This window comes from Rattus rattus, chromosome 8 (assembly GCF_011064425.1).
Source record: "Rattus rattus isolate New Zealand chromosome 8, Rrattus_CSIRO_v1, whole genome shotgun sequence".
Lineage (NCBI taxonomy): Eukaryota > Metazoa > Chordata > Mammalia > Rodentia > Muridae > Rattus > Rattus rattus.
In genome coordinates, this window is record NC_046161.1 from 71,221,630 (window position 1) to 71,244,060 (window position 22,431).

General features: G+C 36.6%; 1 protein-coding gene across 1 annotated transcript in view; it reads right to left on the reverse strand.

Annotated features, from left to right (window-relative positions):
• Nucleotides 1-22,431, reverse strand: part of Tinag (tubulointerstitial nephritis antigen) — an 85,980-nt gene that overhangs the window by 4,184 nt on the left and 59,365 nt on the right. Inside the window, exon 10 of the mRNA XM_032910861.1 lies at nt 9,629-9,674. Coding sequence (XP_032766752.1) covers nt 9,629-9,674 — 46 coding nt within the window. The remainder of the gene's footprint in view (nt 1-9,628; nt 9,675-22,431) is intronic.

The window sequence follows — 22,431 nt, forward strand, 5'->3', positions numbered from 1 at the left end:
ATTCTATTTGGTGGAATTAGGAGAGTCCTGTAGAGGAGGGAAGGAGCCGGAGAGATCAAAGACACCTCATGAAGATGGCCCACAGAATCAGCTGACTGGGATGCGATTGGGCTCGCAGAGATCAGCGAGCCTATATGGGTCTGACCTAGGTTCTCTGCAGGTATGTTATGGCTGTGTAGCTCACTGTTTTGGGGGGACTTCTAACAGATGGAGCAGGGGCTCTTTCTGACTCTTGTCTGTCTGTGGGACTCTTCCTCCTGCTGGGTTGCCTCATCCAGCCTTGACCTGAGAATGTGTGCCTGGTCCTATTGCAGTTTGTTATGCCATATTTGCTTGATGTCCCTGATAGACCTACTCTTTTCTGAGGGGAGGTGAAGTGGGTGGATCCAGGAGAAGGATGGGGGGAGAAGTGAGACTAGAAGAGTAAATAAAAAGGGAAAAGAACCACCGCTGTATCACCAAACCTTTTCACAATAGTCTCTTTATTAACCTTGTGTACGTTTGGCAGTTTCACTTTCGGTGTGGATTATTTTGTTTCATTTTTAGTTTTTCAGAAAATTACTTTTCAAGAATCAATTATTTTCTTTAGTTTACATGTGCTTTCTTTCCTTTTATTAACTGTAGGCTTTATCTTTATAAATTTTCTTTCTTTATTGATTATGAAGTTCTCCAATAACTGAATGAATCACTGTTATGACATCTTCTTAAAATGGTATTTGTTACTTCTTTTATAATCCATTAATTTTATATTAATTTTATAATATTTTACGCACAAGTATTTCTAACAAGGTGTAGTCTATATAATTTCAATCTTATGTGCTCATTGAATTTACCTTCACCTTGGTAAATATTTCATGAGCTTTCAAATATTTATCTATAGTAGAATTCCATCAAACAGTGTTACCAGGCTTCATCCATAATTAGATATTAGTGGATTTTCCTATGAGATACTGAGTTAGAAATACACACATATATTTATTTATGTAACTTTAGCCTGGCTGTTACTGCTAGGTTGTGCCACTGTTCCTGCTATCCTGACAGGACCGCATTCTTTCAATTTTCCTTGTCTGGATACCCATTATCTTACTTGCACTTTAAAGACAGCTGTCAGTTCCAAGGAGGCAGGCACACCCTCACTATCCCTTTGTCATCTTTGTTTGACTAAGCAACTTTGTAACATAGTTATTTGGTGCATTTTTCTGTTTTGTTTTGTTTTGTTTGTTTCTTTATTTTGTATTTAAACATTGGTTGCTTATCCTACCATCAATTTTTAACATTGTTATTTACTTAAATATATGTATATTTATATATGTATATGATGTATATGTATATGATGTCTGTGAGTATGTATATGTATATGTATATATGTATGTGTATATGTCTATGCATATGTATATGTATCCTTCCATTTCCTCCTTTTAACCCATCCCATATTCCTCCTCACTTTGTTCATACTTGTGGGCATATTTTCCTTTGATTATAATTGTTATACATTTTTAATGGAAGACTGTGTCTTTCTCTTTATCTTTTATGTTCTGCTATTGATAATGAAATTCTTTCATATATCCTTCTATTTTCATGATTTCTCCTGATTAGAGTTTATGGATATATCTGAAACTTTGAGTTAGTATCTTTTATGTTTGTAAAACTGGCTACTATAAGGTGAAATATAAATTCTGCTGTGTTGTCTTTCTCTCTTTTTTCCAGGAGTATAACAATATGAACATATATGCAGTGGAAACTTAAGGGTTCTGTGGAAAGTCAGTTGTGTCAGATGGTGTTTTTCTGGGGCAAACACATGAAAGAACATTTCGCTGAAGCAGACACAGGTGAAAGGCTAAGGTAGACTTGTGAAGGAATGTGTCACTGAAGCAAACACAGGTGAAGGACGTTCTGCTAACACAAGCAGATGAAGGATTCTTTGCTAACAACAGGCATGTATTGGTCTGCTTTACATTGTGAAGTTGAGCTCCATTTGCTGTGACTACATAGAAAGAAATGCACCCAAAAACCTCTGGTGGTGTGCTGGAAGCTTCTTATCACCTCTGAGGACTTGAGCCAATTGTCAGAAGCAGACTCATGGAGTTTTGCCAAGTCCGACTCACTCATATGCTGGGGCAAAACATGAAAAGAAAGACCCTTGGAGGACACATGATGTTTGGAGGGTGTATATATAGGACTCAATGGGCCGTGAGCTGAGCTTGGCTTGTTTGCATAGCTAAACACTTCTTGTTCTCCCTTCTTCACTGATCTTTGATTCCCTGGCACTCCTGCAGGCACTGGTTCTTCCTTACCACTCCGGCCAATTCAGCTAAGGCCTGCCTGTTGCTACTAGGTCATCCCATGCTGCTCCTATCCTGACACTACTGAACTGGACTGCTGGGATATCTGTGAAGTATTTGCAAGTGGATCGAGCTCCACTACTGACCTGTGGAACTCAACTGCTGTTTTCCTGACAATGCATATGATATTTGCTCCAAAGAACATTTTCTAAATAGGTTCACTTCCCCATACCTTTTCTCTTCTACTACTTCTGGTAGATGGTGGACTAGAAGGAAGATTAAAGCATTGAAGAACCATCATTAAAAGTAGGCTTGAAAAAAAAATTAAGCTTGCAGTAATGTTTCCATCTGTTTCTGCACACATTTATTGAAATTTTCATTTTTATTCCATTTCCTTCTCTATAATTTGTGCATATTTTGTTAACTTTATTTAAAATCATTAATTGAAGTGCTAAGTATAAAAATAAGAGATGAAAACTAAAGTGATACAAGTAGGAAAAGAAGAAGTCAAATTATTACCATCTGCAGATGACATAATATATCATGTATAGGCATATAGATAGATATATAGATGTAGTATAATGTAATATACATCTCCAAATTCTATCAGAATACTTATAGAAATTATCAGCATTTTCAGCAAATTGATAGAATACAAGACATCACAGACACACTCCCACTTCACAATAGCTCAGAAAAAAATAAAATATCTAGGAGAATACCTAATCAAGTAGGTTAAACACCTCTAAAGTGAAAACTTTAAATCTCTGAAGAGACTGAAGACAGTAAAAAAAAAACAGTAAAAAAAAAAAGTAGATAGACTTCCCATGCATTGGTAGAATTAATATTATGAACATGACCATTCTATCAAGAGTTAGTTTCATATCCAGTGAAATTCCAATTTCAATCCTCATTTCATCCTTCACAGGAATAGAAAAGAGTCCTAAAATTCATAGGGATCCACAAAAGACTCTAGACATGCAAAATGAATTATAAATAATTGATAGAATTAACATTCCACATTTTAAGACATATTACCATGCTATAGTAATTAAAAAGCATTGGCTCAGAAAACAGGTATGCAGTCCAATGGAATAAAATAGGAAATCTATAGGAAATCTGAATGTTGGTCCACACAACTACGACCATCGGATAGTTGACAGAGACGACAAAAACATACACTGGAGAAAAGAATGACTTCAATAAATGGTGTTGTGAAAACTAGATGTCAACATGGAGAAGAATTAAATTTGTCCTGTATCAATTAATCTGAACAACAACTAACCCCACATTGATCAAAGACCTCAATATGGAACTTGTTAGAAGAAAACATAATCAGTGCTCTATAGGGCAGGGATAACGAAGGACTTTCTGAGTCTGACTCCAATTGTTCAGGAATTAAGGCAAACGAAAATCAAAACTAAAAAGCTTCTGTCCAAATTAAAATTTCCTTTTTTTCCAGATTGCTCTCATTCCTATTTTATGAAGTGTTTTTGTGGTTGCTATTTTAAGTCCTACCTATCAGGCACAATTCGTTAATTATATTGAAAGCTTTCTTCTACTGAGGACTGGCTATAATTTTGCTTAGTCATCTAAATTTTTAGTATGGACTAGATCTATCTGCTAATTGCAAACACTGGTCTTGGATCTGTTTAACACAAAGGCTTAGCCCTTTCTTTATGTAGGAGGATGTGCTAAGAGACTCATCATTTAAGCACTGAAAAACTTAAGTTGGTCAGAAGTGGGAATTTTATTAAACACAATCCACATGTGACTTTAAGCATTGCAAGACGGTCACTTCACAAAGGATCCTGGGATACCGAAGAATTTGTGCAGATTTTCCATTCTCTTCCTTTACTTGTAAGTTCCAGTGATCAGTCATTATTTCATGGGAGGAAACAGATGTAAGCTTTGGGTCCCTCTAGACTTCTCTGTAAGCTGAATCACATTCTCAGTAATGTTTTCTCTACCCATGACAAAAAATGATTCTCAGCTTGAGTCTGGACCCACCAAATACCCCCAGATCACAAGAAAAGATACATAATTCATCCACTCCCATGTTTAAAATAAAATATAAGATTAAATGTATGTCTACATATATGTTGTGGCTGTTATCTTGGTAGGTTTTTTTTTTCTTTTTCAAACTCCTGACAGTGGGAGCAGGGGTACCTGTACTCTTTCACCTACTCTTGAAATTTTTCTCCTATTCGGTTGCCTTGTCCAGCCCCAAGCTGAGACCTTTTACCTAGTCTTACGGTGTTGTCCTGTCTGGCTGTCGTCACTTGAAGGCCTACACTTTTCTGAGAAGAAAATCGAGGAGGAATAGATCTGAAGGAGAGGAAGTGTGTCAGGATCAAGGAGATGTAGGAGGGCAAACTGGTTCAGATGTATTGTATAAGAATCTATTTTCAAGGAAAAGAAAAAGAATTGTATTGTTGCTTTTACTTAGTTTTGTTTCTGGCTTACTAGTATCTATTGCATTTACCCAGCAGTGGAAAACACCCAACACCTCTATTAGAAAATGGGCCAATGTTATAAATATTTTTATACTCCTATCATGTAACTTTGGGAAAACAATAGGTAGTTTGTTTTCTATTTCTGGGCGCTTTTGAAAAAAAAAATCATGAACCCAAAATGGAAATAATTTAATGATAAGGAATGCTTTCCTTTGCTTCTCCTAAAAACATTTACTCTTCACATACAACAGGGATTAAGCCTGTAGTTATCTGTCTGGTTCACTGACTTAATGTACATAGATGAAGCAGCTTCTCTTAACTCTCCCCTGAGCCCAACAGTGATTGTTCAGACAAAATCCCGAATTAGTCCCCAAGGACATAACTTTATCTCCCTCAGTATTTACATGTCAGGATAGACAAAGCCCAGTATTAGAAGACATTATCTGGAGTTTATTCAGGCCTTCGGAAGTTATATTTATTTTATTAAAGGCCAGGGCAATGTGATAAATGTCATTTTATTTTCCTTATTCTTCAGGAAAGAAGGAAACTGCTTTTCTCCTGTTGGTAATTGGAGAAATCTCCTGGTTTCTATTACTATATTATGGGGCATCTACTGCTAGAAATTTCCAGATTTGCATTATGTTATGAGTGAGTATGAGGTATGTAGGGCCTGTGCTGTTTCCCTGGGATGTTACTCTATGTTGACCTGGCTGTACAGTGAACTGGGCTCTGTTTATAACCCAGGTACTCCATCCTATGTGTGATATGCCTGTGTGTACATGTTGATAACACTGAACTCCTTGGAAAACAAGTCAAATAGTATCTCAATTAAAGATGAGCAAGAAGCCTAAGGGCAGGAGTTCAATCTTTATGATTACAGCCTGGTATGGTGGTGCATGCTTAGAATCCCAGTGCTAGCAAGGTGAAGAAAAGGGGCATACCTATTGGCAAGTTCCAGATCAGTGAGCAACAATGAACCCTTGAAAAAGTAGCAACAAAGAAACAACACCTGAGGTTGTCCTTAACCTCCACATTTCTTCATAGGCATGAGCACATGTACACACATGTACACACACACACACACACACACACACACACACAAAGATAGTGTTTGTTATCTACATAGTAAATATCTGAGAGTATATATATATGTGGATATATATATAGGCATTTTTCATATGTATCTGTTCATGTATTCATATGCATACCACTTGCAGTCTCTCAGTTGGAAAAGATCAAGATGAGATGATGTTACACCATTTTCCAATACACATTTCCCCTCATACCCACTCAACAAATAGCTATCCAGTGTAATGTGTTAATAACTATTATGAGTTAATTATATCAAAACATGTCTTTCTCTAAACATCATAATGAAATTGAATATGCTTCAAATTTCTTCAATAAGAATTTCAACATAGAATCAATTATAAATATTAAATATCGCCCTCCATATTATTTTTTACTATAAAACATTAGTGTTATTTATAAAGATATTTGCTAAAAATCACTCTGGTGAGTGTAAATCCCAATGCTTAATGGCTTCTATGTTATTTTCATTATGTTCTATCCATTGAAATTTAGATTACAGGTATAGACGTTTTAGTATTTCTGCATGCGTCTGAGGGCTGAAAGTTTAGATGAGATAAATCCCCATAGATGCATGTGTTTGAATACTTAGTCTCTAGTTGGTGAAATGATTTGGGATGAATTAGGAGTTGTGGCCTTTTTGAAGGAGGTGTGTCATTGGGGGCAGGCTTTGAAGTTTCAAATGACTAGCACCATGTTAAGTCTCATTCTCTCTCTCTGCCTCTCACTCGTGAGTCAAAACATAAGTTCTCAGAGGTTTCTGTTGTCACTCCTTAGTTCTTCCATCGGGGACTCTAATCCTCTGGAATTAAAAGTTCCAAAATTAAATCCTTTCTTTTTTAATTTTAGGTGTTTTATCATAGTTTTAGGAAAATAACTACAAGTTAATATCAGAGAGTACATATTATGACAGACCTGACCATGCTGGTTTTAGAAGGATGTGGAAGACGTTGGAGCTTTGAACTAGAAAAACAGTTTAATATTGCAAGTGGGGTTTAAAGGGCATCCCAATAGAAGATTGGAGGAAAGTAGTGCTGAGAACAACGTAGACTATGGAGTCCCAGTTCAAGAGGCTTCTAAGGGAAAGCAACCAATCATTTTTGTGATATTTTGGCAAAGAACATAGGTGTCCTTTGCTCTTGTCCTAAGAAGCTTCCTGAGTCTAAATTGAAATATTAGACTAATTTTCTTGGTGGAGTTTTTTTTTTCTTTTTTTCGGAGCTGGGGAGCGAACCCAGGGCCTTACACTTGCTAGGCAAGCGCTCTACCACTGAGCTAAATCCCCAACCGCCTTGGTGGAGTTTTTAAGAAGGCCCACTATTACCTTTGTTGTATGGCTATTGGTAATCACCCTTATGTAAGTTTCAATAAAAATGAGAAAGCAAGACAAAACAAACACAAAAACACAGAAGAGAGAAAAAGAGACATACACACCCACACCCACACCCACACAGAACACAGAGACAGAGAAAAGATACAGAAAGAGCAGAGACAGACAGAGAGGGAGACAGAGAGAGAAAGACAGAGAGAGACAGAGAGAACAGGTTAAAGTAAAAAGAGAGAGGGAAGCATCTGGAAAATTAATGTTGGAACCAAAGTTTGTGCAGAAAGAAATGAGAAGAATAAAGAAAGGTCTTTTCCAAAATAGGATAAAGAGTGGGGTTCTCTAAGTTCTAGAGCTCACCAAGCTAAGCTTCCAACTTGTAAAAAGGAAAGGACTAAAGAATTCCCTACACCTAGAAAACAATAACAAATGGATATATATTCAAACATGATTCAGGAGGTCAAAGCTCCAAACCAAGAAAGGTATCGATTTTTGCAGTATTGTCTATGTGGTTCTGGCTCTAGAATCATGAATGACACATGTAATAAGGGTTGTGGACTCTTCTTCAGCTGTTAAGGAGAATTACTGAGATCTGGTATGTAGCAGGGGAGGGGAGTCTCTTCAAGGAGGCTCTAAAAACTATTGAGTGAACTTGTAAAGGTAAACTGAATTGATTAGTGACCCCAATATGTTATAGATGCCAGATTCTTGAAACATCTGCCAAGGAAAGCTTCAGACCTCAAGAGAGAGAAGTTTAGTATAAAACTGGAAGGACGAAGTCATCTAAGCCCTTTGGTATCAGACAAAGAGCTACAGAGTTTTCCCTGCTGGGTTTTGGTCTAGATTTGGCCCAGTATTTCTTCACTATGTCTTCATCCCCCCTTCTAGAATGATATATTATCTGTTGTTGTATGCTAGAACTGTGTAAGTTGATTTTCTGATTGTACAGAAAGGGACATTTCAGTAGAGCTTTGAGTCTCAGAAGAGATCTTGGACTTTTAAACTGTGTTGATATTATGAAAGATTATGGGAGATTTATAAGATGGACTAAACACATTTTGTACTATGATATGGCCACAGGCTGTGTGAGTCAGAGAGCGGATTGTGATGGTTAAAATGAAAATAGTCCCCTTAGGCTCATTTGATGATAGAACTGTTTGGAAAGGTATGGCCTTATTTAACGAGGTCTGCCATTGGGAAAGGGTTTTGAGGGTTCAAAAGACTCAAACAATTCCATCTTTGCTATATATCTAAAGATACAGTCCCTTAGCTTCTACTTCAGATCCACACCTGCTACCATGCTCACCACCATTACTGTCATAGACGCTAACACTCTGAGACTATAATCAAATATTTTTTCATATGTTTCTTTGGCTGTTATGTTTTATTAGAAAAATAGAAACATAATTAAAACCCTCTTTCTGTCTGTCTGTCTGTCTGTCGCTCCCCCCATGTGTGTGTGTGTGTGTGTGTGTGTGTGTGTGTGTGTGTGTGTGTGTACGCGCGCGCGCGCTTGCGTGCACTAATTCTGTGGGTAAAGCCACTTGATGGTAAGCCTGGTAGAATTCTGAGTTTGCCCTTTGCAACTAACATAGTTGGATGAGAAATTTTACTTCTGCTAGTGGTTCTCTAATGTCTATTTTTCTTGATGTGGATGATAATAATACACACATATAAATACATGTTCACAAAATAAATAAATATTAATGTAATTTTAAAAACTTAAAAATAAGATTTGGAATAATTACATGCTTTCATTATAAATAATTGACCATTTTTTCAATATATTTTAATCCTCAAATTTTTTATTACTTGTTTCTTACTTATTAGGGTGTTTTATTTTGGAGTTACTTTTCTATTAGACAGGATCTCTTGTAACCTGAGCTGAATTTTAAATTCCATTTTAAATCCATGTATGCAAGGATACCTGAACCTCTTGTCGTGGCTTTCTAAGTGTTGATGTAGTAGGCATGCACCAACATTCCTGGTAAAGTTCTACATTACTTTTGAGTCTAGATGTTAGCTCCTTCACAGTGAAGATACATGTTTATGTGATAATTGGCAAAAATTACTTTTAACTTTTAACTTTTTATAGATATTATGTATATATTATACTATATGTGTACATGTATATGCTGCATATATGCATGATATTAATATAGCAAAGGCTTCAAGTTGGCTGATATGAATACAGATATGAGGAATATAATATTATTTTAATCTAGATGATAATAAAATAGTTATCCTACTGAGCCTCAATTTGAAAGAAACAAAAACAAATTATTCTTTTATAACTTGAAAACTCAGGACTTGAAGAAAACTATTATTACAATACAAACTGTTATAATTAGCTTTGTGCTGAAGAAAATAACAATGTGTGAAAAACATTTCATAATGTGATTACATAATATCAATCTGGGAACCGTGGGGCTGGTTTTCATTTTACAGTAGGAATTCAGTAGGAGAGCTTTACATACCCAAAATTTTTCTTTCTTCCCTCGTGCTCCTCTCAGTGTGCCCCATCTGTAATAATAGCAATGAGTAATTAGTTAAAACACTTTGTTTTTACCTGAAAACATTTCTTTTACTGTCATTCTCTTTTAAATGTTGCATGTTCTAATCTGCCTTACAACAAAAATGTCATAATTGACTTCCAGAGTTTGATTGTATAGCTTTCTTCTTCACTATAACATTATTTACGTGAGAAATAAAAGGTTATTTTTTGAATTAAACATGAAGGTTATCTATGAAATTAAACATGTTTACCAAAAGAAAATGAGAGAGAGAGAGAGACACCCTTTCATGAGTGATCGGTTCTCATACAAGCAACTACTACCTTGGTACAGTCTACTGAGACCCATTGAGAAAGAAGATCCCTTGTAGACTAGGAAAGTGTGTGTGTGTGTGTGTGTGTGTGTGTGTGTGTGTGTAGACAAAATCAGAGATTCTGTCTATGTGGCATAGAGAAGCCCTCATAGTTAGTGGGTAAGGCTTTATCAGGTACAGGGGTTTTTGGGTAGAATGCCCACTCTCTTAAGTAACTCTTTGCCTATGCCCTGTAGAGCAGTCCAATAGACTCACCAGTCCCCCAGAATGAACATTTATGCAATGGTGCCTCAATCTGTCATTGAGACATTGGGTACACAATGCTTACACATCTCCTAGGAAGGAATTTCAGCAACAGGTTCTAAGACACCTGTGAAGAGGGGGTTTTAAAGATAGCTCTCATATTTTCATATCACACACTGAAGCTCTACCATAAATGACCATAGATGTCCCCAAGACTTCTAAAAGTGTAATATAGATATAAGTAATTGATATAGGTTGGAAAGTTCATATAAAATATTCATATATACATGCTACCTAGTGAATTACCTATGTTTCCAATTTCTGCACATATGTATACATCTAGAAATTGAATACTAGACTCTCAGTAACATGTAGCAGTTCCTCCAATATTTTCTGGGTTTTTTTCCTCTTAACAATATGCCTAAGGTAGGTATTCTTCTCCTGTTTTACTTGATGACATAATGAATAGTTTCCTAGAATTGTACAGTAGGAAAGATGAACCAGAAAACCAAATCTCATATTCATTAACATACTTTATTTCTTCACTCTCTTTCCTTCTTTCTTTGTTTCTTCCTTTCTTTTACTTTTTCTTTTTTTTTAATTTATTTTTCTCTCACACAACCTATCCTAACTGTAGGTTCCCCTCCCTCTACTTCTCCCATACCTGCACCACACCTCCCTTCTCTGCCTTCACATAAAGCAGACTTCACAGAGATATAAAGTAAACATGATCTAACAAGATTCAATAAAACCAGCATAAACCCTCATATTAGGTGGGGAAAGGTGACCCAGTATGATGAAAGGAGTTCTAGAGCAGACTACAGGGTCAAAGACACTCCCATTCTCACTGTTCAGAGTCTCACAAAACATCAAGTTAATTACCATAACACATGTACAGAAGATCTAGTGTAGACACATGCATATTTCTTATTTGTTTGAAACAAGATTTTGTTAGGTGACATGGGCCAAAAACTCACTATATAGATCAAGTTATGTGGATAAATCTTGCCTCTACTTCCTAACATCTGAAGTTGTAAAACTTCTACTACCATACTCATCTTATGTTGCTTTCTATTATAAACACATAACCCCAGCTGTGGGGGTTTCCTATGAAACACTGGATTGTATGGTGACTTTCATTTTCATATAATTTGATGGATTATGAGAATAAAATGTATTGACATTGCACTAACATTTCTTTAACATATACAATCTCATCCTCAGAGTTTCTTTATACTGAAAATCAAGACAAAATTTTATAGAACAGGCTTTTCCAGAAAATACACAAACTTATTGTTCAAATATTTTGTAATCTGTCCATTTGCAAAAATGGCATTTAATGGCTTAAATACTAATTATAACAAAATGAAAAATTATTGTCAACAGATGACTGCTTCTGTTGTACAACGATATTCTCTCTCAATTGAGCCATTTCCTCCAGAATAATGGGAATACACTCTCAAGACTCAGAAAGTAAATAACTCACAAGTCTTAGAAGGTTCCTGAAACTAAAAAAAATTCACAGGGCCCCTACCCAAGATGTGGAAGCAGTAAAAGAAACGTTGGAGGAGGAATTTCTGGGCTGCCTAGAAAATGACCCTATTTCAAGTCATCCAGTGAACTCCAAGGATATAGTTCCCATAATTTGTCACCCAGGCTGAGGTAAGCTTCAGTGATACGGCTGCCCTAAGTTGTCCAAACTTTTATGAATAACTGCTCACCACACTCCTGTTGTTAACAATTCCATAAGTTTATTGGCTCACAAAGTTTTGTGGAGTCATTATTTTGTTATATAGTTAATGTTCTATCTCAGGTAAATACATCTGAGGTCTCCTGGGAAGGTTTCACACAATAGCTTCTGGTAGGATCTGTGGAATATTCTGAACTTTGACCCTTTGTCATGAGCTTGTGAAAGAAAATGTAATAAGGATGATTAAGAAAATCTGAAGATCATCTCTGCTTTCTTTTAATTCTGTCCAAGGCTGGGTGCTAACTGCACTTATGATCTCTGTTTTCTCCGTTTTGCTAAAAAATGAGAATACATTGGCTTGAATATCTGGGCAGCTTAATGTTTATGTTAATAAGATCAGACCACAATTTCCAAAATCATTATACAGTTTTATAGCTGCTTTTAACTCTTTGCAACTTTCCAAAAGCCGCTGATTGTTGAAAAAATTGTCATTCAAAAGTGTCTCAAGATATTAGAAGGCCAATGCCTATTTCACATCCTAGAACCTATCAGGGTTGGGGGGGAGGAAGGAAGGAGGAAGGAGGGAGGAGGAGGAGGAGAGAGAGAGAGAGAGAGAGAGAGAGAGAGAGAGAGAGAGAGAGAGAGAGAGAGAAATTTGAATGTATCTTTGTATGTGCCATGTGGTCTGTCCAAGTCAGAGGACATTCTCAGATATTTATACTCATCTTCTACTTTGTATGAAACAAGATTCCTTTTCTTTTCTTTTTCTTTTTTGTCTTTTCTTTTTCTTTCCTGCTATAGACTACAGGATAACTGCCTGTGAGAATCTAGGGAATCTCCTTTCTCTACATCTCATATTCCTTTATGAATACAGACTCTTCTTGTAAAAAGTCTGGTTTTTTACAGGTTAGAGTGATTTAAACATGAGTCTTCATGGTTGTATTCAACTGTTATACCTATTAAACAATCTCCCCAACCACACAGATGAAAACATCTTATTTCTTATTTTCTGTTCATTGATAAGAGCCATCTAAACAACTTCAGGATGCCTTCAGTATGCTTGCAGACTTCCTTTCACGTGGCCAGGCTGATACATTAGCTGTTTAGTTAAAGTGCGAAATATAAGATTAAATAGAAAGAATCATTAATCTGAGATTTTATAAGCACAACATAGTCCTTCTCTCTGAGATACTAACAGATATTGTGATAAGTTGCTTTTAAGAAGGTATATGACAGAATTGTTATCAACATCTGAAAGAATTACTTCCCTAAAAGTTATGCACATTATACAGAACAATTTCACAACATTCAAACAGCAAACCCAACATTATCAATATTACTTTGTCACTTACTAAGGTATTTTGAATTCCTTATGCTCTGGAGCATTTAGGAGTGAAGCATAGAAGAACCAAAAAAGTTAATAAAGAAAACAGATAAGACTTACAAGAAAATATGCCAGGAAAGAAATACTGTGTTTTTAATAAGCCTACTTAGCATAACCCTCAGGCCTCTTACATATATTGTGATACATTTGGGATAAGTGAAAATACATGGTGACAAATGGGATTGAAAATCAACAACGTGACAGTCACACACACAAAATATTTCATTACAAAGTATGACAGGTAGTTAATTATTTCGAATTCTTCATTATTCTAGTGATCCTAAATGAATTAAAGGTAAAAGAAATTTCCTTAGTTTGCTGACTTTTAACACACGCAATTTTTTGTCTTTATATTTGTTCACTTGTCAACATGTTTTGCTATGCTTCTATATATTCTTTGTGATTATTCCTAGGATATTTTTAGTCATATGAAATACAGCAGTAATTATAAATCTCTGAATTATTCCAATATTTTCTCAAGAACCATTTTAATTATAACTTTAGTGTGCTTATTTAAAATAGCATGCAGTAAGTCAAACCTGGAGGGAAACAAGTTTAACATAATCCGAGGCCACCAAGTAAGACTGTCTAAAGCTACCAAGTAAGAAGAAACCCAGGGATGTGGCCCAGTACTACAGTATCTAATGTCTTAGGCACAAGCTTCAGTTTCTGTTAACACTAAATAATGAGTAAATAGATAATAAGTCATCAACATTTTCAACACACTTAGGATGCTGACATTAAGATTTATAATAAACATCCACAAAATGGACAGCAAAATACATGATCCATAATTGGCCAGAAGTGAGAGAAGAAAACCAAAGGAAGATGGCTGACTTGAATATTTTAGGGAGGAGGCTTGTGAAAGAATATTTTAACAGAATATTCACCTCAGTGTACAACTCAAGTGGAAATAAAATATTACATAGAGAAATATACCACAATTGCTTGCTTGATCTATAGTTTCTGGGTCAAATAACAAGCAAGATCTACTCATAACTGAACTCAGCATTTGCACAGTGACCTTAAACTGTCCTTTCATTCTCTGCTCTTCTGTAGACATCTAAGATGGCCGTGAGATATGACAGAACTGCAGTGGAGTGTTGCAAAGAACCGGACTTGAGGGCTGTTTTCCAAATATCCCATGCCCTGCGTGACTAAGAATAACCACTTTGAAGCAAATGATCTCCCACCTGGTTTTACAGTTAATTCAAGAGACTAAAAATCTTTATTCAAACAAAAACAACTCATGCAACCTACATTATTCATTATTAAAAATTCCTCTCTTTATTGATGGAAAACATTTTCCTTTAATACACACATGCTTCTGAATTGTACTCTGTACATTGGCCTACTATAACAAGAAGAGTTAGAAAATCAAAAATATGCATACATCTTGACATATGTCCTCTTGTAAGTCGGTGAATGTCTTTGAACACATAAATACTTTTACAACATGAATATCATTGGTAATCATAACATTCTCTTTTCCAATAAAATTAATTCCTTTATTTTAAGGAGAACTGATAAACATTTATTCAAAAAGACTAGAACTTTTGATGAAATTTTTTCATAACTTTACTATCATTTAGGTTGACAAGCTAGAGAGCTCCTAGCACAGACTTGTCTTATCTTAAAGTATTCTACTTAATTTTAATCTTATACTGTCCTTTAGAATCTTACCTACATCATTAAAATAAACTTTCAATTATTTTGGACTAGTAGTTTCTTTCTATTTTTTGGAACATGCAGGTTTTGAAAAATTCTAAGCAGCTCTCACTCAGTGTCATGGTCTCTGCATTCCCTTAGGCTTCATATTATATATTCATTCTTTAAAGCTAACACATAATTGCTTGTATTTATGAAGTGCAATGTAATTTTCCAATAAGCTTATAGTGTATAGTGATTACATCCAGTAATTTGCAAGTCTACCGCCTCAAACATATATTATTCCTTTATGTGAGGTAAAACCAACCTCAATTAGCAGTTCTGGACCTCCCTGATGTTGTGACCCTTTGATACAGTTCCTCATGTTGCTGTGATCCCCAACCACAAAATTAATTTTGTTGCTACTTCAAAACTGAATTTTGCTACTATTTTGCATTGTACTTTAAATATCTTTCTGAGGTCTGAGATGACTTCTGTGAAAGTCATTCAACCCCTCAAATGGGGTCTAAGTAGTTAAGAACCATTGCCTAAACCTTCTACTTTAGTTAGTTTGGGCCATAAAACCTCACCTCTACCTATTCTAAGAACCTTACTTGAAGCTCAACTTAGCCTAATGTAGACTAGTACTTGAACCCCATCTGATCCTGTTCTGGGGGCAATGATTGAACCCCACTGCAGCTCATTCTAGAACAACAATTTGTTCCATATCGAGTGGAAGTATCATGAAATGTTAGAAAATCCAGTTTTGGCAGCGTTTATGTCTACGAGCATTCGTATTCACAGTGTATGTGATAAGAAGTCTTCTTACACAAGACATGGTATAATCTAGATAGTCCTTGAAAATCACAGCTGTGATGCTACCATGGGAAATAGATTCCATGGGAAGGAGATTAGTAGAAAATTTAAATCTTGTAGGACAAGCAGAAAATAACAAAATATTGATAAAAACCAATATTGCTTATTCTTATAATACTAAAGAGTGACTATCAAATTGGTAACCACAAGTATTTGTTGTGCTTGTGAAGTATATGGGCAAGGGGAATAAAAACAAAATATAAGGTAAAGTGATGGAATTCACTGATTTATTTTAATGGGCTGCAAGCGGGATGAAAGACAAAATCCACACAGGAATTTCAAGGCTAAATTGACAGTCACGTGCCATATGTCTTGCCTGTGACGTACCTTATATGACACAGCTATGCCTTCCTGGTGATAGACTATTTTATCATTGTCTAATGCCACAAATATATAATAAAGGCATCTTCTTTTGGTATCTCAGTATTGGTGGTTGATAGTTCTTCTTAAGACACAAGATTTCTTTTTATTTTTATTTATGCGATACAGGTTAAAGGTTACGTGATATGTGGGTATGGTGTCCTTGTATATCAAAAGAGGACAATGAATCACCTGGAGCTGGTGTTATAGGTGGGGGCCTACAACTTCAGGATACAGCACAGACCACAAACATCTGTATGTCCTTTGGTGGTAACACAGGCCTCAGACACAGCATGAACCACGGACATTAACATATTTTTCAGTGCTGGAATATCATCAGCTTACTTTATTTGATGGCAGATCTGTTTTGTAACAGAATCATCAGACAAAAAAAAATGTCAGAATATTCCCAAGATTTGCTACTTCTGGGACCCTGGAATGTCCCCAAAAGGCTAGAGAATTCAAATTTATGTGTTTTAAACAGACTTATCCTACACTGGTGAGGATAGATCCAGATGTAGGGAGACAAAGTTCACAAATGGTAGAGGCACCGCCCACTTCAGCAGGATATATTGCTGTTCACGTGAAAAACCAATCATTCATGTTGGAAAATGAAAGCTAGTTTCCGAGTATGAAGAAACGTTCAGATAGACTTCGAGCAACTTACAATGACATAACTATACACTACAGAGTTTGCTTTAAGACTTGAGACTTTTAGTTAGAGCCTCAATTCCTTTTACACAAAGACTTGGAAGCTAACTGCAGTGAGAATCAGGCAAAGACACACAGACTTTTATTTCCCCATCAATGTTTTACTAGAAATGTCCAGGAGGCTCACTTGTAAAGGTGTTCACACCTACTGCACGTATCTGTGGAGAGTATATCAGGGAGGCTGCAGCAAGTGTCTCTTGCCACTCCGTCAAAGGTGAATGAAAACGGATTAGGAAACAGAAGAGTGAAATGAAGCTACTTGTGCACCTCACTTCATTTTCCTCTTCAAGTAAACAGAAATCAAGCTAGTATTCACCAACTCTAACATTAGTTTCATTGGTATATTTAGCCAAGTGGCTCCAATTTTGGTCATAGATTTGAGAAACAGATGGAGATTTCTGAAAGCTAAATTTTTTTAATAAACTGTTTCCTATATCTTTCTTATCCTACTATATCTAGAAGGAAAGGGAATGTGAATATAGGAACAGACGTAAACTGGCATGCAGGAATAAGCAAAGGGAGATGGGTAGACAGTTAAAACCCCGTTAATGAAGTCTTGTGTATCCGAGAGAGCTGCCTCTTTTCAGTCTGACATATGGAGAGACTATATGTTAAATGCACACAATCATGAGAAATATCCAGGGGAAAGAGAAGTAATGTCTCAAATCATCTACCCCTACTTATGGCAGTTAACCCGAGTAATTGGTACAACAAGAAAAAAGTGTTAGTCCTTTAGTGTTAAGAGTAGAAATTACATTTTCTTAGCACTAGTAGACTTGGAGATACAATCCACACAAAGGGTTGGGCAGCTGTAGTTCACAGACTCAATCTGACTGGATGTCAGTTTTTCTAAATATAATATAATGAGATAACTATGTTCATTGTTGTCTGTGTCTACTGATGCTAAAGACCCCACAAAATGTATCTGATTTTAATCTAATATCTTTTTTCTTTGTTTTTCTTTAATTTTTTATTTTATATTTCTTTACTTACATTTCAAAAGTTATTCCCCTTCCCAGTTTCCTGTCCATAAGCCCCCATTCCCTCCCCCTCCCCCATACGGGTATACCCCTATACATCCCCCTTATTTCCCTCCCCCATATTCTCCTGCACTGAGGGTCCAACCTTGGCAAGACCAAGGGCTTTCCCTTCCACTGGTGCCCCAACAAGGCTATGCTCTGCTACATATGCAGTTGGAGCCCTGGGTCAGTCCATGTGCAGTCTTTCGGGAGTGGTTTAGTCCCTGGAAGCTCTGGTTGATTGGCATTGTTGTTTTTATGAGTTGCAAGCTCCTTCAACTCTTTCAATACTTCCTCTAATTACCCCAAGAGGGTCCTATTCTCAGTTCGGTGGTTTGCTGCTAGCATTGACCTCTATATTGGACATGCTCTGGATGTGTCTCAAGAGAGATCTATATCCAGTCCCTTTCCACATGCATTTTTTAGCTTCATCAATCTTATCTAGTTTTGGTGGCTGTATGTATATATATATATGCCACATGTGGGGCAGTCTCTGAATGGCCATTCTTTGAGTTGCTGCTCTAAACTTTGCTTCCATATCCTCTCCTATGAATATTTTCCCCCTTTTAAGGAGGAGTGGGAGCATCTGCATTTTGGTCATCCTTCTTCTTGAGTTTCCTGTGGTCTGTAGATTGCGTCTTGGGTAATTCGAGCTTTTTGTTAATATCCACTTACCAATGAGTGCATACCAAGTATGTTTTTCTGTGATTGAATAACCTCACTCAGGATGATATTTTCTAGTTCATTCCATTTGTCTATGAATTTCATGAAGTCATTGTTTTTGATAGCTGAGTAGTACTCCATTGTGTAGATGTACTACATTTTTTTGAATCCATTCCTCTGTTGAAGGACATCTGGGTTCTTTCCAGCTTCTGGCTATTATAAATAAGGCTGCTATGAACATAGTGGAGCATGTGTCTTTGTTGTATGTTGGAGCATCTTTTGGGTATATGCCCAAGAGTGGTATAGCTGGGTCCTCAGGTAGTGGAATGTCCAATTTTCTGAGGAACCTCCAGACTGATTTCCAGAGTGGTTGTACCAGTCTGCAATCCCACCAACAATGGAAGAGTGTTCCTCTTTCTCCACATCCTCGCCAGCATCTGCTGTCACCTGAGTTTTTGATCTTAGCCATTCTCACTGGTGTGAGGTGGAATCTCAGCATTGTTTAATTTGCATTTCCCTGATGACTAAGGATGTTGAACATTTCGTTAGGTGCATTTTGGCCATTCGATAATCCTCAGCTGAGAATGTTTTGTTTAGCCCTGTACCCCATTTTTTAACAGGGTGATTTGGCTCTCTGGAGTCTAACTTCTTGAGTTCTTTGTATATTTTGGATATTAGCCCTCTATCAGATGTAGGATTGGTAAAGATCTTTCCCCAATCTGTTGGTTGCCGTTTTGCCCTAATGACAGTGTCTTTTGCTTTACAAAAGCTTTGCAGTTAATCTAAAATCTTTATGTGCTGGCTAGGGTTTTGTTAACCTGACACGAGCTGTAAGTATCTCAAAGACAAGAACTTCAATTGAGAAAATTTCCTCATAAGATCAGGTTGTGGGCAAGTTTGTGGTGCATTCTTTTTATTGGTGATTAATGGACATGGGTTCAGCCACAGGTGCTGGTGCCAGCCATTGGCCTGTGGTTCTAGTTGCTATAAGAAAGCTGGCTGAGCAAACCTAAGAAACAAGTCAAAAAGCAGCATTCCTCCACGGCCTCAGCATCAGTTCACATCTCTAAATTCTTGCCTTGAATTCCTGCCCTGATTTTCCTGGATGATGAACTACAATTCTAAGATAAAATAAACCTGATCCTTCCAAAATTGATTTTGTCACAGTGTTTCAATCACGTCAATGGTTATCCAAACTAAGATATTTAGTTAACAGATAATAAAAATGAGGCCTGAAGAGATAAACTAACAAAGCATGAGTCTAAGTTTCCAAGTTGTTATGAATATCTGAGAAGAAATTGATAACATAAAGCATGAACTGTGGGACCTTAAGGGAGAAAGGATGGAGCCATTACTTGCTGTGCTGAGTTATGAAAGCATAATAATTCTTGAATAATTTATAGAAGATCATAAGGAGAAATGAGGGTGTAAATCAGAAACAAGCACAAACTAATGTAAAGATCTTTCCGTCATATATTTCTACAAAATTGTGAAAGTTTGGAAGAAAGACAATTGTGGCCACACATAGGATTAAAATGTTAGTTACTGATGACAACATTATCAGTTGAATGAATAACAGAACTTTGGGACAGAGAAAGCACATGGGCCATCATAAGTGTGTTCTAATAAAAGTTTGTCTAGTTACTTCTTATAGTCCTGCTTCTTATATCCTGAAATGTAATAGATGAAGTTGTTACAAAGAAGAGATGGGTAGGATTAATACTTAATATGTATATTTTACAGGTCAGAATGAATCAAAGTTGTCACTAATGCAGTAAATGGTATCCATTTATTATCTACAAGTTTTTGTGGGGTTAGTGCATTTTTCTTTTTTGTTACAGCATAGACTTGAGCAGAATTTTTCCTTGTTCTCATTGAGGTAGTCAGTGATAAAACAAATTTTTCTGTGCAGAGAACAAATTGTAAGTTGCCATAGCAACACATTCTCTTAATAAAACCTCCTGGTTTGTTTGTTCATATATATAGACTTATATGTATTCCATATGTATAAACATTACTTCTAGACCACAGGATAAAATACTAGTTTAAAATTCTGATAGGTAATCTTGTGATATATGCTTAAAGGTAGAGTGCTTGTGGTGATATGGTTTTCTGAAAAATAGATCTTGATCCCAAATTTTGCTGGTCTTTACATCCAAGTTAATAATATACCTTGAGATAATTTTAAGATTTTGTGTTTAACCTGACATCCTACTGCATAGTCAGCCAGTTTAAGTTTTAATAACCTTCAAGAAAACAATCTAATCTTCTTTACTATGGATTGGATTCCCATTCTATCAATGTTTATAACCTAAATTTAGTGTATTACTTTATCTTCAAGTTATGTACTCTTCAATTCCCTGACACAGAATAATGTGTGTGTGTGTGTGTGTGTGTGTGTGTGTGTGTGTGTGAGAGAGAGAGAGAGAGAGAGAGAGAGAGAGAGAGAGAGAGAGAGAGAGTTGTAATTATTTCAGATCTGTTTGTGGTTGTGGTAGTTGGCAAAGAAACTTCTTGCCTTGTAAATCCTTGTTAAATTTTTTCTATAAATAAATCATCAATTCTTTCCAATTTCATATTATTCTTGTTGTTCAATAATAAATAGCAAATCCCTCTAACCATATGAAAAGGTTGAGATTTCAGAGCTTTCTAGATAAACAGAGAAAACTGCTTCCTTCTGGTCAAAGGAGCAGGATATACTGATCTCCAAAGATTAGAAAATCACATAGTGTTGTCTCTACTCATAAAAGTATACATGGGGGAACCCATGGCTCCAGCTGCATCTGCAGCAGAGGATGGCATTGTCTGGCATCAACAGGAGGAGAAGCCCTTGGCTCTGAGGAGGCTCATTCCCCAGTGTTGAATGCCAGGGTGTTGGGGTGGGAGTGGATGGGTGGGAGCGAGAGGATCCTCATAGAAGAAGGACGAGGGGATGGGATGGGAGAGGGGAAACATTTGGGAAATAAGGGATAACATTTAATTATGTTCAGAAATGTAATTTAACCCATAAACTATTCAAATGAAAAGACTATGAGTGGCGGCCGGATCTAATATCTGTCATTATAATTGGTCCCATGGCTTCCACCAGCTTTAGCCAGAGCACTTTTTAAAAACCTTTCCTTGATGAAAAATTTCAATAAATCACCACCAGTGACAAAAAAGTGTTTAAGTCCTTCTCAGAACTTCTTAAGCTAGTTAGGGGCCTATTTTGGCAGGAGGCACTGTGACGCTCATTCTTTCAAAAAATGTAGTACCTATTGAAGGGTTAGTCTTGGCAAAATACCTTTTGGCCCCATTTTCTTGAAATAGTAAAACTACAACAGCATAGGCAAGCTTTTTTTTATTATTATTATTATTAACTTGGTATTTCTATTCACCCTTTCCGGTTTCGGGCAAACATCCCCTTCCTCCCCCCTTCCTTGGGGCCGCCCTCCTCAATGAAAAGTAAACACATTGTTGTACATATGGGGTCTCAAGCCTTCAACGGGGGTCCCGTTCTCAGTTCAGTGGTTTGCTGGCATTACGCCTCTGCATTTGCTGTATTCTGGCTGTGTCTCAGGAGGCGATCATCCGGCTCCTGTCGGTCTACACTTCTTTGCTTCATCCATCTTGTCTAATTGGGTGGCTGTATATGTATGGGCCACATGGGCAGGCCCAGGCTCTGAATGGGTGTTCCTTCAGTCTCTGTTTTAATCTTTTGCCTCTCTCTTCCTGCCAAGGGTATTCTGTTTCCCTTTAAAGAAGGAGGTAAAGCATTCACAACTAATTTCCCAGGGTACAGGCATTGGGAGGCAGATGTCTTTCTGTGATTAGGTTAGTCTCAGAGTTCGAGGTAATATTCCATTGTGTAGATGTACCAAT